We start from the raw sequence: 14,898 nt of genomic DNA on the forward strand, positions 1-14,898 counted from the left end.
GCGCACGCGTTACACATATTGCACGACGTATTTAACAGGTCTGTTACCACAGTACTACCAATAAAATATACGTGAGCGTGTCCAATGCAACGCATACATGCGGTACCTATACGAATACGAGTTACGGCGGATTTTATCGTGAATAATCGTGTATAAATAACACATACCGGGTGATATCAAACATTTAACGTAATATGATAATTGATTAAATCAAAAAAAAACTATTAACGTTTTTGAAACTATTTTTTACACAATTTTAAGTCGCCAAAAAACAAAATGTTTCTAAAAAATATAGGCATTTTTACTATTTTTTTTAAAAATTGTTTTTTTGTTTTTTTATTTTAATGTCATTGTGTATTTTTGATTGAGTTTATTCCAAAGCAGAGTATTTTTTAAAGTAGCTTAGTATATAAAAATCAAATTTTGGACGAGTGCCTTATGAATTACCTAATTACCTATTTAAAATGTTTGATGAGCGGAATGGCACTCTGAAAAATATTGGTTCACCGTAACTCCGTTCATCTAAACAATAAATATTTATAACTATCAGACTAGGTCTTGTCCAAAATTTGATTTTTAAAGATCAAAGTACTCAAAATATGAATTGGAATATGAAATGTACGCTGTCAATCAAACGAGTAGAAACTTTAAAATAGTACAAAACTACAAAATACCTATTAACTTAAAATATTGTACTTACTTAAAAGAAATATTTTCAAAAACTTAACTGTTTTCTGTAATAAAAAGCATCTTAGACTATGGATCATTCTGTACACATATTAAATATGTGTTGCGTGTCGGTCCGACACTGTCGGGTTCATATGTAATATTTTATTGTCATCTGCAGTAACATACATTTAAACCATATATTTGCAGGTACAGAAGGTTTCAGGTGTCGCATTTACATTACGACTATAGTCTTTAATAATATCTCGTATATAATTGAATATAATATCATTTTTAGTGTATATATTATATTATTTACTGCGCATTGCACGCGGAGATTTTGGTCAGCTGGCGTATGATATGTGGTACCTATTTTATGCCATACGTCGTTTTTACGGTCATAGAACCTCAACCAACGATTTCCTCCTATATATATCATAATATATGAAGAATTGAAGAATACTCAATAGTATAGGTACAAAATATTAACACGACCCACATCTTTCCAATAATATTATTATCTCATATTATACCTACTAATTATATTAAAAGTAGAGACTTGGGTCGAGTTTAGCTCTCAGTTTAATTATTTATATATATATATAGGTCTAATTAGATAAATCTGCACCGTATGAAGCTGGTCGTTTTAAATTTAAGTTCGGTTCGGTCGAGGGTATAAGATGCAAGTCCACACGTCATGACTAAACAATAATATTATATTTTATTATAATACGTGAGACGCATCGTTTACACGTTACAAATTCACGCACTCTCTCTCTCACTATTTCTTACCATATTATACCTATTATATACATATTAATATTATGATGAAGAAAGCCGCGTCGTCAAGTTACTACACAATTTAACGTAAATAAATACCACATAGTCCTAAGTAATAATAATAACATATGTTTTATAGTTGTAAGGTATAATTTATAAGGAATAACAACCGCCAAAAATCTGAACAAATCAAAATTAAATTTAAAAAAAAAATGTATTATATATATCGAAGTGGAATAAAAGCGGGACCTCGGTAATATAAGTTGCAACTCACTTAAAACACTTGTAGATACATTTATGGGGGGGAGTGGGTATGTGGAATAGATCCCCCTTAGCAGGTCTCTTATTAATTGTTACTTATTTATAATATTGTGAGGTCGATGGTAAGTGAACTATTCCCTCCCCTTAGGGATATTAAATGTTTGCTAACGTATATCTCCCTCTTTTTGACAAAATCATAAATACGCCTATGGTGAAAAGTATAGGTAACTTAGGTGTTTTGATGTAAATTCATCGTTTTGTACTAACTACTAAGTACCGATCAGATTTACTTTCTTACCAAGAGATATCGAGGTTGAAAATCGAAGCATTTTTGTACTATAAAAGTGTTTCATTATAAACTAATTGAAAAAAAGCACACATATCATTGTGAAATCAATACAATGAATGATGTGATACATTATGTGTTTATTTGATTTTTTAAAACCAGAAATTTTATTTTATTTTTTAAAATTTAAATCAATGGTGTGGATAAAAAGTAGTTATAGTTATTATTTATTATTCTCATTGTGAATGTACACGACAAAGAGATTTAATAAATTTTTATCGGTATATTTTTTCTTATTTTTGACGTTAAACAACTCTGGGACTGTAACCCATCATATACCTTATAATATGGGTGCTAGTATAGGGCTTATACTGAGAACACACTTTGTGCGTTGGACACCTAATATTTTACCGCGGACATGTTTGATGTCGGACAAATTTCACTCCGAACATTTTTTCATCGCGGTGGTTTGGCTAGCGGTGTCCGCAGGTTTTCGTGTTTAGTTTCGTTTTCAACGATCAATGAGCCCGACGACGACGTGTTATGATGTGTGTCGCCGTCTGGCGCGTGTGCGACGAATACGTTATCATTATTGTTTGGCAGGAACGCCGAAGCACGTCATCATTAGACCACATTGATGACGGTATAATAACCGCACCGCACCATATATACCACGCGTAACTATATACCTATCCAGTATATACGTATTATATTGTACAGTCGGAGGGAGCGATGAGCGCGCGCGCGTGCTGTGCCGCGTCCGGAAGCAAGACGTACGCGTGTCGCGCGCGCCACGTTCAAAGACATCAGCGGCGGACGTATTTTTATAATATTATTATTATTATTATTATTAACATAATATGATATATTGTTATTGTCGTTCGCGCGCGCGGAGCGAATCCAAACTGGTGACCCCCTCCCTCCCACCCGACCACTTTACAGATATTACATACGACGCACTGAACGGCCGCCGCGACCACCCAGCGATCCGCTGCCGCCGCCGTGTTGTGATCTGCCCACCGCGCAACGACTACCCTTGAATCACGTGTGTGTGTGTTTGTTTTTGTTTTCGGTCCACAACAACAGCAGCAGCAGCCGCCGCCGTCGTCTCTCGCCGCCGCGGTCCCGTGCCACCGTCGCTGCCGCGCTGACGAGGAAGGGGAAGACCGACAACGTCGCCGGACCAGTGCCGTCGCTGTCCCGCCGCTGCCGAACGGAGGCGGTCGCAGTAGTGCCGCAAACCCGGAACAGTCCGCCCGCAGTCGGACGCACCGCACGGACGACACGCACGCGTTGTACGCCGCCGCCGCCGCAAAGGTCGAAGACGAAGTCCGACGATTGACTCGTGGCTGTTTGCCTTTGCCGACCACAGACGTCGAAGCCGTGGCTCTGGAATATCGGAGGCGACGGTACGGGATGTACGCCACGGCCTCCGTTACAGCGGACGACCGTTACGGTCACCGGTACGGTCTGTCCTCGGGCTTGACGACGTCGTCGCAGGACCCGAAGACTTCTTCGGCCGCCGCAGCGTTCTTCTTGAGGTCAGTGACTATACATTAAATTATATAATATATGCCTAGTATCATTTTATAATAAATTTTATAACTTATGTCTATACTTAGTTATGTGGTCTTGGGAGGACGACACTCTATATCCGCATGCGTTGTCGTCTTACGAACGGCTAACGCATCATATTATTAAGTCGAAAATGTAGGCAGTAGAGGAGTAGAAGTGTTCATACAGATCCTCCTCTGCTGTCGGTTTAAACGGAAAAAAAAGTCGAAAATTTGAATTCAGTTGAACCAATTCTATGCTGTCGGCTTGTTTAATGTTGGAGAGTGAATTGCAAATCTATAATCGAATAATTTTGAGCTAAAACGATAGTATCGTGTTTTGACAATGAACAATATTATTGTCTTACGTTTTAAAAACGGGACAATACTTGCATGGGTATAGTGTAGCTCTCTTAAGTGTATAATATATTATATTTTTATACACTATACACCCGTATATAATGTAAAGAGCGTTCGTATTAGGTAAATTGCCATTTTTTGATATAAAGGTTTGATAAATTTATCAGGAGTACTGTGGTAGTTATTATAAATACTATGCATGAAAACAATTAAACAATCTTTTTATAATATATATTACGTATTTTTTTTCGTTAAAAATGTAGAATTTTTGTGCTGAAACCTAAATGTAGCCAATGTATCCCAATACTCAACACTGTTGGGCATTTCATTAAAGCACAACAAGTAATTTTCTGTGTTTTTATGATTTCGATTGATATAACCAACGGCGAACGCAAGATTTGACGTAGCATTATAACCTATATAACAATCGACGATTAACTAATCGGGAATGAGCTATATATACGTAATTAATATATTATGAAAAACGTGTCGTGTGTCACTAAATTATAAAAATGATGTGTTATCAAATGGCATTATGACAAATATGTGTGTAAATATAATCATTAATTATTATAAATACTATTCATAATTAATGTTTTAATATATATTAATATTATGACATAGTGTTATAACAGTCGAGTGATAAATAAAAATCTATAAAGCTCATACATAAAAACAAAAAAATATTATATTATAATTTAACAATAATTATATTATTGTATAATATACACTATATTATCAGAAGTATGCTTTATCATATTGTAGTTATTATACCATATGAACCCTTAACGCACACACACATAAAAAAAAATATAAATTATTATTATACTATACAGTCCACAACACAAATGTACGTGGTTATTGGGATATCTCTAATAACAATCATTTTAATATTGACAAACTTTTGATGTTGCTCCCCCGCCCCCGGGTGGTCCACAGGGTTCCAATTCCTAAATGAGAAACCATAATATTTATTATTATCGTTGGATTGTTTTCATTATAATATGTTATAACTTCCAATTTCTTTAATAAATAATAAATAACCTAGAAATGTTTATTGTAAGTGTGTTTTTTTCTAATGTATTCATTAATTATGAACCCTCAACAGTATCAAAGGAGGAGCTTTCCATTTTAATAAATTATTGAGATAATGTGTTTTCTAAAAGGTTTAAAAGTTATAGTATTTGTATCACAAATCCCTAAACATACATACAGTATACATCTATAATATTATATTTATAGTAAGAAAATTATCCGTTTAAGACCCAAAAATAATCATCTTCATTCTTATAATTTTTTTTTTTGTAAACATCTTTTGAATAACATATAGTTAACCTAATATTATTTAATATGCTATTATAAATATCTCTAATTTAATCAAGTAATTGTATGTAACAACTGCGAGATGATTATCATCATGTACACAGTTTCCAATTATTATAGATTTTATTATTTTAGAAGTGAAATATTTTTTTTTAATACGGGCTCTTATCTGCCCTCGTTCCTTAATTAGTACTCAAAATAACTTAAAAAGAGCAATATTAGCTAAAACAAAATTATATTGATATTTATTTAAACAAAAGTCATAAAACGATTGAAAATATCACAAAATAATAATTTATATTTTATATTATATATTAACTAATATGTATTATAATTTTTATGAATTTAATTTAAATTTAATATTAGATACATCTAAAGAAAAAATAAACAAAGCTAGATAACTCGTAATTATGATCTAATAAGTGAAATCATTTAAATATGTATAAACACATTTTGAATTTAAATTACTTTCATCTGAAATCAGATTTTTAATTTAACCTGCTATTATTCACTTTATTCCCTAAGCCTATAATATATTATAATTAATTATACTCACAAATTACTTGTGATTTGAATAATTATATTTTTTACTATTATCTAAACATTTGTATTTATTTTCTCACCTATATAATGTCGTAAGGCTTAAGATGGATTTATTCAGTAGTGTAATATTAAGTGGTTAACATCAAAACTTATATCATAATTATTACGATAATTTTATTTCAAGTCATTGTTTGGTTCAAAATATTTAAGAACTCTACAGCCGTGTCGGATGAACATAAATGTTTTGTTGTTTTTTTGTCAACGGAATGTTCATATGATGTATTATCAGCTTAAATAATAATGCTATAGTTTTCGTTTATATTTTGGTGAAGGAAATCAAATTGTATAATAATAAGACTAGCACATTCATGAAATTAAATAATACGTATTGTTTGATTCTATAAATATTAAGAACATAACAATGTCTTATAATATTAGTATTCACTATTAATGTTATTTTTTTATCAGTGTAAAATACATATAGTTGAATGCCATTCATAAGCCGATACAGTTAAAATTAGTAGTGTTAGATGATGCATTTTTTATATGCAATTGATTCTGTCTAAAATGTTGGACATCCGGTAATACCAAAAACAACATGTTTCGAATGTAGTGAAGCAAAAAAAAAAAAAACAATTGACGTGTTGCACTATTCATGCGATCATCTCCGTCCGTGCCATTAGTTCCATATACATTTTTAATGGCGCAAAAGGGACATGGTTCCCATAGGACGGGGTTTTGATGGTTCGTTGATCGTCTGGTCGTTGTTTTTTGTTATTGTTCTTTTTGTATCCGTAATATCCGTATCCGGCTTGTGAAAACTATTACAGAAAGTAGATAGTAATATAATAAAAATCGCAACGATTAACTCTATATAACAATAATTATTAGAATATTGTATGTCTGCATACGCTGCGGTCTTATTTCAGACTTAAATTATAATTAACAATTTCGATACTGTACAATAATTGCATAATGTATGGGTATAATATTTAAATTAATTGTATCATAACTTAACCTATTTTAATATATAAAAATAAAATATATATAAATACATTTATTTTTATAATACACTAATGTATTAGGCACACCTCTATATAATTTGATACAAGAATCCATTTTTTTTGAACTAAAATAATACTTATCGAAGAAAGACATAAGATGCATTTTATATAAAATTTAATCATAATATAGGTACAATTATCAGATAGAGTTCGAAAAATTAGTGGGTAATATAGATAATTAAATATTTATTCGTTAGACTTTTTTATTTTTGTGAAACATTGAGTAAATAGTGAATTTCTGAAATTTAAAATAAATTATCCCAGTGTTATTGTGTCTTGTTTTGTCAATGAATAGATAGATAGGTTTTAAATAGTTCTATAGTTGTAGACTTTATAGACGTGTAGATTAGTAGATTTCATAGTCATCGTACGGCTATAACTTCGAATGAAATATAATAAATTACTAATTTTGATAATTCTCATTGTTCTATAGTATCTGACTATCCATGAAAGCATCTTATTATTATACTTATTAATAATATGATAAAATTGTATTATATTTATTATTTTATAATTTGAAACTTGTAACTTTTTCTGAACTTATCGTGAAATATTTTGGTGGTAGATAGCGTACTCTGTACCACTCCTCAATAAGTTTTATCACTTAAGTGGATAAAATATATAGATACAGTTTTAATTCAGTGTATACTCAAATATAGAGTCTATTAATTTTTATTTTATTTTGATACTATCTCGATATCCGTGAGATTGTGCAACATATGACCGCTTCTTTGAGCTTTTCTTGATGGGGTCCTACCGAAAAACTCGATTATCATTATAATATTGTGTACATATATATGCTTCAAGGGGAAAAGGACTTGTTATGAAGTGTGGTGTCGGTCTGGTGCACTCTAAATAATTCATAAGGCCCATAAATCAGACCGCATTAATTAAACTACGTATATATAATATAATAATACGTGTGGTGGCGAAAGATGGAACACCGATGCAACCGGGGATCGTCATCATCAAATCGGTAGAATTAATAAGTACTTATTTTATTAATATTTATTAAGAGAGGGTTCATGCAGTAATTGCGTGTGTTTTCTCACTGTAATGTCTTTCTTGGACGATAAGTTTATTTATTTTTACAATGGTAACTATATATTATGTTATATGCCAGTATACCACTCATAAAATATAAACACATAAATATCCTGGTTAACATATTATATGATATACATCTAATATAATGACATACAATTAATATTTTTAACAAAATAAAATACCAATCAACGCAATACGAAATTTTTTCAGTAAAATCTATATAAGTTGCCGGTATTTACTATTCACAGTATTTTTGTGTTCAAATAATGGAAACACATTTAAACGAAACTCTTTTTTTAAATTGCCTTATTTAAAATATAATTTATTTGAATTAAAAGGTAATACATAACAATGCGTATGATATACTGCAGTTTTGTATTAAATGTTATTTTTAATTTACTTTTGGTTTTTGAACCAAATTCTCAACATTTTGTTTGTGCTTAGTAAAAAAAGAAAAACATTATATTGAAATACTAATTTCATTCTCCTTATTGTAAGAATAATCATACGGTGTACACAATTAAACAAGAATAATAAAATATTTATTATAAATTAAAACAAAAAGTTGAGGCGACAATATAAGTAAATTCTAACAGAATAATATTAAACAATAAACAATATGTAGTTTCTCATATAACACAGTGAACATATTTTTATATAATTTATGATTTAATATAACACCAAACTAATTTAAAAAGTCATAAGTACAACCACTTTTAATCAGTATTAATAATATATAAATATTATATATACAAGTTTTAACATAAATTATTGTTGTAATTTGCACTCGTTTAAGTTATAGGTATTTATTATAATAAAATATTACACAATAAAATAATAAATAATAATTTATCAAACCATATCATTGATTTACGTTGATGTTATAGGTAAAGTCTCTAATTATTTAATGTCAATTTTTCTATATTTAAAAATTTTGATAAGGTAACACGGAATTTAAATATGTTAACTAAATATATACTTTTTCTTGTTCTTTTCGTATTTTTTCTTTAATTAAACTTGGATAAATCACTCTAACAGCATTATTTATGGTAGCATGAAGTATTTTTGAAAAGCTAAACATAAAATAGAATGAATATACTATTATAATATATATTATAATAATGGGTTCTCTACGATTGTCAGTTAATTATCCGTAACACAGAAGAGGCGCACATGTATTATTATTAAGGGGTTTCGCACGCACTCGGCGTGAAACCAAACAGATTAATGGGTGGTTACTGGTGGCGTGCGTGGTTATGCGAGGGTCGCATTTTTCGTATTGTATTAAGGAGTGAATAATATTGCTGTAAATCAATCAATAAAATTTTTAATTCGTTAAGTTAACGCGTTTGTGTAACTTACATCTATTGCACTATTGGATGTACCAAGTTATATAATAAACAAAAATTAACTTTAGTCACTATACGTATATGATCACGAGTGAGTATAAGTATGTATAGTATATTAGTATATATATTATTGTAAATTTTGTGTTGTATATTTGTTTATACTATACAGGGTATAACAGTACTATTTGACAAATATAGTAATGTATGTAATGGAAATTTGTAATTTCAATTTTTATCGATTTATTTTTAACAAGATTTTCTATCTAGGATAATAATAATTAATATACAGAAATAATTGCTCTTGCAAAGGTAGAATAGAAACTTCTCTCCATAAATTATTATATTGTTTTCACATGATTTTTAGTTTTCTGCATACAAAGGGTATTAAAAAAATGTGCGTAACTTACTTCCAAATCTTTAATTGATAACACATTGATAACCCTACATAATAACTATGCATGATTATATCATAGGATATATAGCTATATAAAATATAAATTATAATATAAGTTATCAGTACCCAAATATTAATTACAATAATAATATTTAAAAGTTTAAATTAATTTTAGATTTTGTGGTTCAGGTAGTTTGAAATATATTTCAAGATATTGTACCTTATCATATAATTTATAAGATGGTCTGTATAGATGCATGTAGGTAAAGTAAAATATGATATTATACTAACAATTATTCAAAGTTAATTTCGGCTTAAAAATATAAGTATTTAGAAATCAAAATTATTTTTGTAAATGTATTTTGGTTTTTGTATATTTAATGAAAAAATAATTCATATTAATCATATGATATAATGTATGTTAAGCGAGAATTAATAGCGATATGTCTGTATTAATTGACACGAACAAAATTTGTTACGCGCCATGTGCTTTGTATAAAGTAGTCGTATTTTTTCTTTTAACCACATTAGATTAATCGATTTGTTTTCGTCACCACTCTGCAGTACTGAGATATAATATGTACTCATTCAGGTAGATAGGCATTATGAAAGAATATCGTGGGCATCTAATGAAGAACACATGTTTCAATTTGTTATGCAAACTGTGTATGTAAATATACACAACCCCTTGTCATACTACTGTGACTATTCCAAAAATGAAAATAATGATTAATACTTTCATCGTGTGTTCTTCTAGAGACTTGAACAGGAACCGTTCTCGTGCCTAGTTGGAATGGGTGAAATTAAATCTATTTAACTTTGACATTAGATTTTTGGTTTTTCATTTAGCGCGAGCCCTGCAGGCATAATATTTATACTATTTTCAGAAAACTACATATTTAAAAAAAAAATGTATTTATTAATACAAGTTTATCTACCACTTCTGCAGATAATCTTTTTGGTTTTAAACGTCTTGAGGAAATCATAAAATATATCAGGTTTGTTAGGGTCAACTGCGGATAATAATAATATGCTACGCATATTATTTGTTGACGATGAAAATAATATATAATATAATGTAAAACGGATTGTACTGATGGAAATTTAAAACGAAGCATTCACAGGTATTGTGCGATGAAATAATAAAGTCCGGCTTTTTTTTTATACCGATCTCATAAATAGTTTTGCTCCGTTGCAGCAATGTGCAATGGGATCGTTATTCGATTGAATGTATTTATAATATATATATACATATATATACATGCATTTTTATATTATGTACACAATATATGCGTATATATGTAAGTACGTGAAAACGTCTGTGACTGGTGCATATTTTACGACTTATATTATTATTACTATTATTATGACGTCTACCTTTTTTTTTCTACCAAAGGCTGAAGGGTTGATGAAAAATAGTAATATATGGTAAAGTTGCAGTTATGAAAAAAAAAAAATTATACATTTCTAGTAGATAGGTACATTATATTTGTTTCATCGAATAAAAATTATTATTTACTATATCTAATTAGTTTTCCAACATATTTATTATAAATTAATTAATAAAAATAAAATAAATATTTTTTTTTCCTCATTTAATAAAAGTAAAATCTTATTTTTGGGTTTTAATTTTACATAAAGTACCATCAGTACCTACTACATTCATATTATAATAAAAGATATTTTTTTATAGTTTTTGTCAACTTTCATAGTGAGATTTAATAATAATGTATGTTTTTTCATTTTGTTACACTTTAAATATTATACACATAAATTAAAAATTTATAATTATTATTCTTTCTTAATATATTTTGACTTCTCTCGTTCTTGCTTAATAGAAAAGAAGTATAACATGATAATTAGTATTAACAAATTAAATTGTTTCCCTGGATTTCTTGATCGTTTTATAACATTTGTGACCTGCTTGTTATAAATCATCATTTTTTCTACAGCTCTTGCATTATAGGTGTAATCGTGTAATATTACTAGGTAGGTATATGTTATTAGCTTATTATTATTACTTACCAACTTCAAATTATTTTTTTCATTTATAAACCATTTTAACTTTTATTTTTTCATTTTTTTTTTAACGTTATCATGATGAAAATCTTACTGACGGTTATTATGTACCTGTGTAAATGTAAAGTTGGCGTGTATCGTGTGCGGTAATGATCGATAGCGTTTTTAGTTTCTTTCTGTACATAATATTTAAGTTGGACAAATCAAAATGTTTGTAGCAATAATGTATTCTAGATTTATAATACGTAATATAATAATGTTTTATACTATGGTTATTAAAGACCCTTAGAAAGTCCCTTAGAAAAGATAAAATGCTACAACCAGAAATGGTGTTAGTTGTGACAATGGAAATAGTGATGGATAACCACGTAAAATGAAAAATGAGCAGGTTCGTTTGGAATATAAATCTAACAACTTCAATGTCGACCAATGGTCGTATAGCGTAAACACCTATGGACTAGTTATAGTCCATATACCATGAATTATAATGGAGAGTTAAAAACACGACGACGGTGTTTGTCGTTTGTGTTAGCAATGATGAATGTTTGTACAGTGCAGCATACTGTTAAGATATAAAACTAGTTTTACACAAAATGGTTTATTGTTAGTTTATTATTTATCTTAATTTTTGTCCCGACTATATCACCTAAGTAGGTATAAATAAAGTATGAATACATGTTTACAAAAAAAAAAAAAATAAAAATCGAAATAGCATGTAATATATAAAATGGGCGTATTGATATATGATTGAGTTGTATCAGTCACACCATGGGCATATGAAATGATACAAAATCATATTAAACTTGAAACCTGAATATTTATAACTCTCGAAAAAAAATCATAAATGCTTAAGTATAAGTATATTAGGAAGATTATATATGTATTTTTGTGTAAGTATATATTCATTATGTGTTTGAGCTGTAGATCATACTAATATTATTGCTCTATAGACATATAGTATGATTAAATGCTCATGAGTCATGACTAACTGTAGTCTGATCAGAATCAATTAATCATAACTATTTTTCATATAAATATTTTTTTAGTTATCTTACGTCCGCGAGTCCAATGTAATTTTAAAGTAAGCTGGAGTTTATGTCTTACGGTCGTTTTTTACTTTGCTTCTAAATCCCACTGACAGCTAAGGGTGTATGTAATATATTTTCTGACATTTTAATAAAAATATCATATACATGTAAATGATAAACGTGTTAAAATAGTTAGAAAATATGCGGAAAATCATATTTTAATAGTTTTAATGTAAACTATTTATGGCTCTTGTGGTTATTATTCAAACCACCTAAAGAACATATTATATACGTTTTAGGTGCTTGAGCTTATTTAATGATAATATGTAGATCAACAAAACATGAGATGGTGGTAGTAATTTTTTATATACATTGTAAATGTGATTCTAGATTTTAACAAAATTATAGATGGTGTACTGGAAGGAATATACAAATTAGTTAATAAATGGATAGAATTTGAAACTGCTGGAGTAAATATTGACAAACCTTTCGTGTCTCGTGTGATTTAATTATAGTATAGAAACATATTACATTTAATAATTTATTATAGTTGAAATAGTTATTTTTAATAAAATAGTCGTACTTATAAGCTTAGATTAATTTAACTCAATATAAGTAGTAATATTATGTTGATATTTATTTTATATTTTAAAAAATATCTAGTAAATTGTTATTAAAAAACAACATTAGTTTTATAAACTAATGTTGTTATAAGTTATACTTTATAAGTTAAGTAATTAGCTTTGCAAAAATTACCTATTAAGGATTATAACGCTATAATATTAAAAGTTTGAGACACTTATTGCACATAAAAAAGTACCCACTAACGTACATAATTAACCAAAAATAATACATATTTTTCTAATCACAAATGAAGTAGAAGTTTTAATTATAGCAGCAATGGTTCAAAACTTAATTCTCATTATTCAATTTTATTATTTTATAACAAAGCTACATTTTTTCTTTAATGCTTAAACAATGGTAAAAGAACATAATACATAAATAACTGTATTACGTCTTTTATTTTAAATATAAACAAAAAGTAGGTACTATGTGGTGAATTCTAAAAACGAAAAAAGTTTTTAAGTTTACTGCCTACAGGCTACAGCATTGCGCAGAGACATTCTATTTATTTTTTGTACAGTTTTATTCTTTATCTTTTTGAACATCATAGTCAGTTAAACAATGAAGATTAAAATAAAATGTTTATTTAATGAAATAGTTAAATGCATTTGCAGTTTATAAGCAGTCTTATCTATTATATTATACGTTTATATATTTGGATGCATTTTGAAAAATAAAACTATTTTAATTTATAAGCGGCTTTATATCTATTGTGTACCTATGCCCTAGACACATATATATCATTTTTAAACTAAAAAAAGTGGGTTAGTCGTGGATGTCGCTCTGCTGTACAGTAGGTTACAAATGGGTTACTGTAATGGATGGAATTAAATTTGAATCTAATGATATTATATCATTGTATACAAAAAAATGATTCTGAGCGGAGATGGTTTGTTTGTCTAGGATATATTATAGATTATTAAAAATATTCAAATCTTAGATTTAAAAAGACAATTGCTTATGAAGTTCTAGCTTAAAATAGTTTGCGAATTTTCGTGATTTTTACGTATGTTGTCAAAATTCAAACTTTGAATGCTTGTAAAAAAAATTTATGACAGTATATTTCTTTTATTTTTCCACTTCTATTTTAAAAATATGTTAGAAGCCTTGCATTAAATTTTAAAATCTAAGATTTAAAAAGAAAAACTTTTATGAATTTCTATGTAAGATATAATTTGAACATTGCTGTAATTGTTACATATTTAGTCAAAATTTAAACTGTAATTGCTTATAAAAAAAATCATGCTTATGTATTCTTAATATTTTTCAACTGCTATTGTAATAATGTGTTAAGCGCCTTGAATTAAATTTTCAAGCTTTTCTACAAATACATTTTTATCGATATTAATTTAAAAAACTAATAATGATCGAAAATTCATATACCTATAAATTGTACAACTTAGGTCGAATTTTTTTGAAAATTGCATTGTGGATATAATATTTTTATATTAACATTCGGTGAAAATTGCATGTATCTATGGTCATTTGTTTTAAAGTTACATCAAAAACCAAAACCGATTTTGTAAAATTGATTGTGCGTAAAATTTCCCGTTTTTCCCTTAAAATAATATTTTGGTACATTTAGATATTGATCTTTGTTG

At 28.4% G+C, this 14,898-nt stretch overlaps 1 protein-coding gene across 4 annotated transcripts in view; it reads left to right on the forward strand.

Annotated features, from left to right (window-relative positions):
- Nucleotides 1-14,898, forward strand: part of LOC107164121 (kinesin-like protein CG14535) — a 181,940-nt gene that overhangs the window by 28,422 nt on the left and 138,620 nt on the right. For 3 of the 4 annotated variants that reach the window (XM_089220104.1, XM_089220107.1, XM_089220106.1), the window contains exon 4: nucleotides 3,080-3,534. In XM_089220104.1, coding sequence (XP_089076230.1) covers nucleotides 3,080-3,534 — 455 coding nt within the window. The remainder of the gene's footprint in view (nucleotides 1-3,079; nucleotides 3,535-14,898) is intronic. The other variant, XM_089220105.1, reaches the window with a different exon arrangement.

The sequence above is a fragment of the Diuraphis noxia genome, unplaced genomic scaffold (assembly GCF_037042655.1).
Source record: "Diuraphis noxia isolate RWA-SAM2 unplaced genomic scaffold, SU_Dnox_SAM2 contig0002, whole genome shotgun sequence".
NCBI lineage: Eukaryota > Metazoa > Arthropoda > Insecta > Hemiptera > Aphididae > Diuraphis > Diuraphis noxia.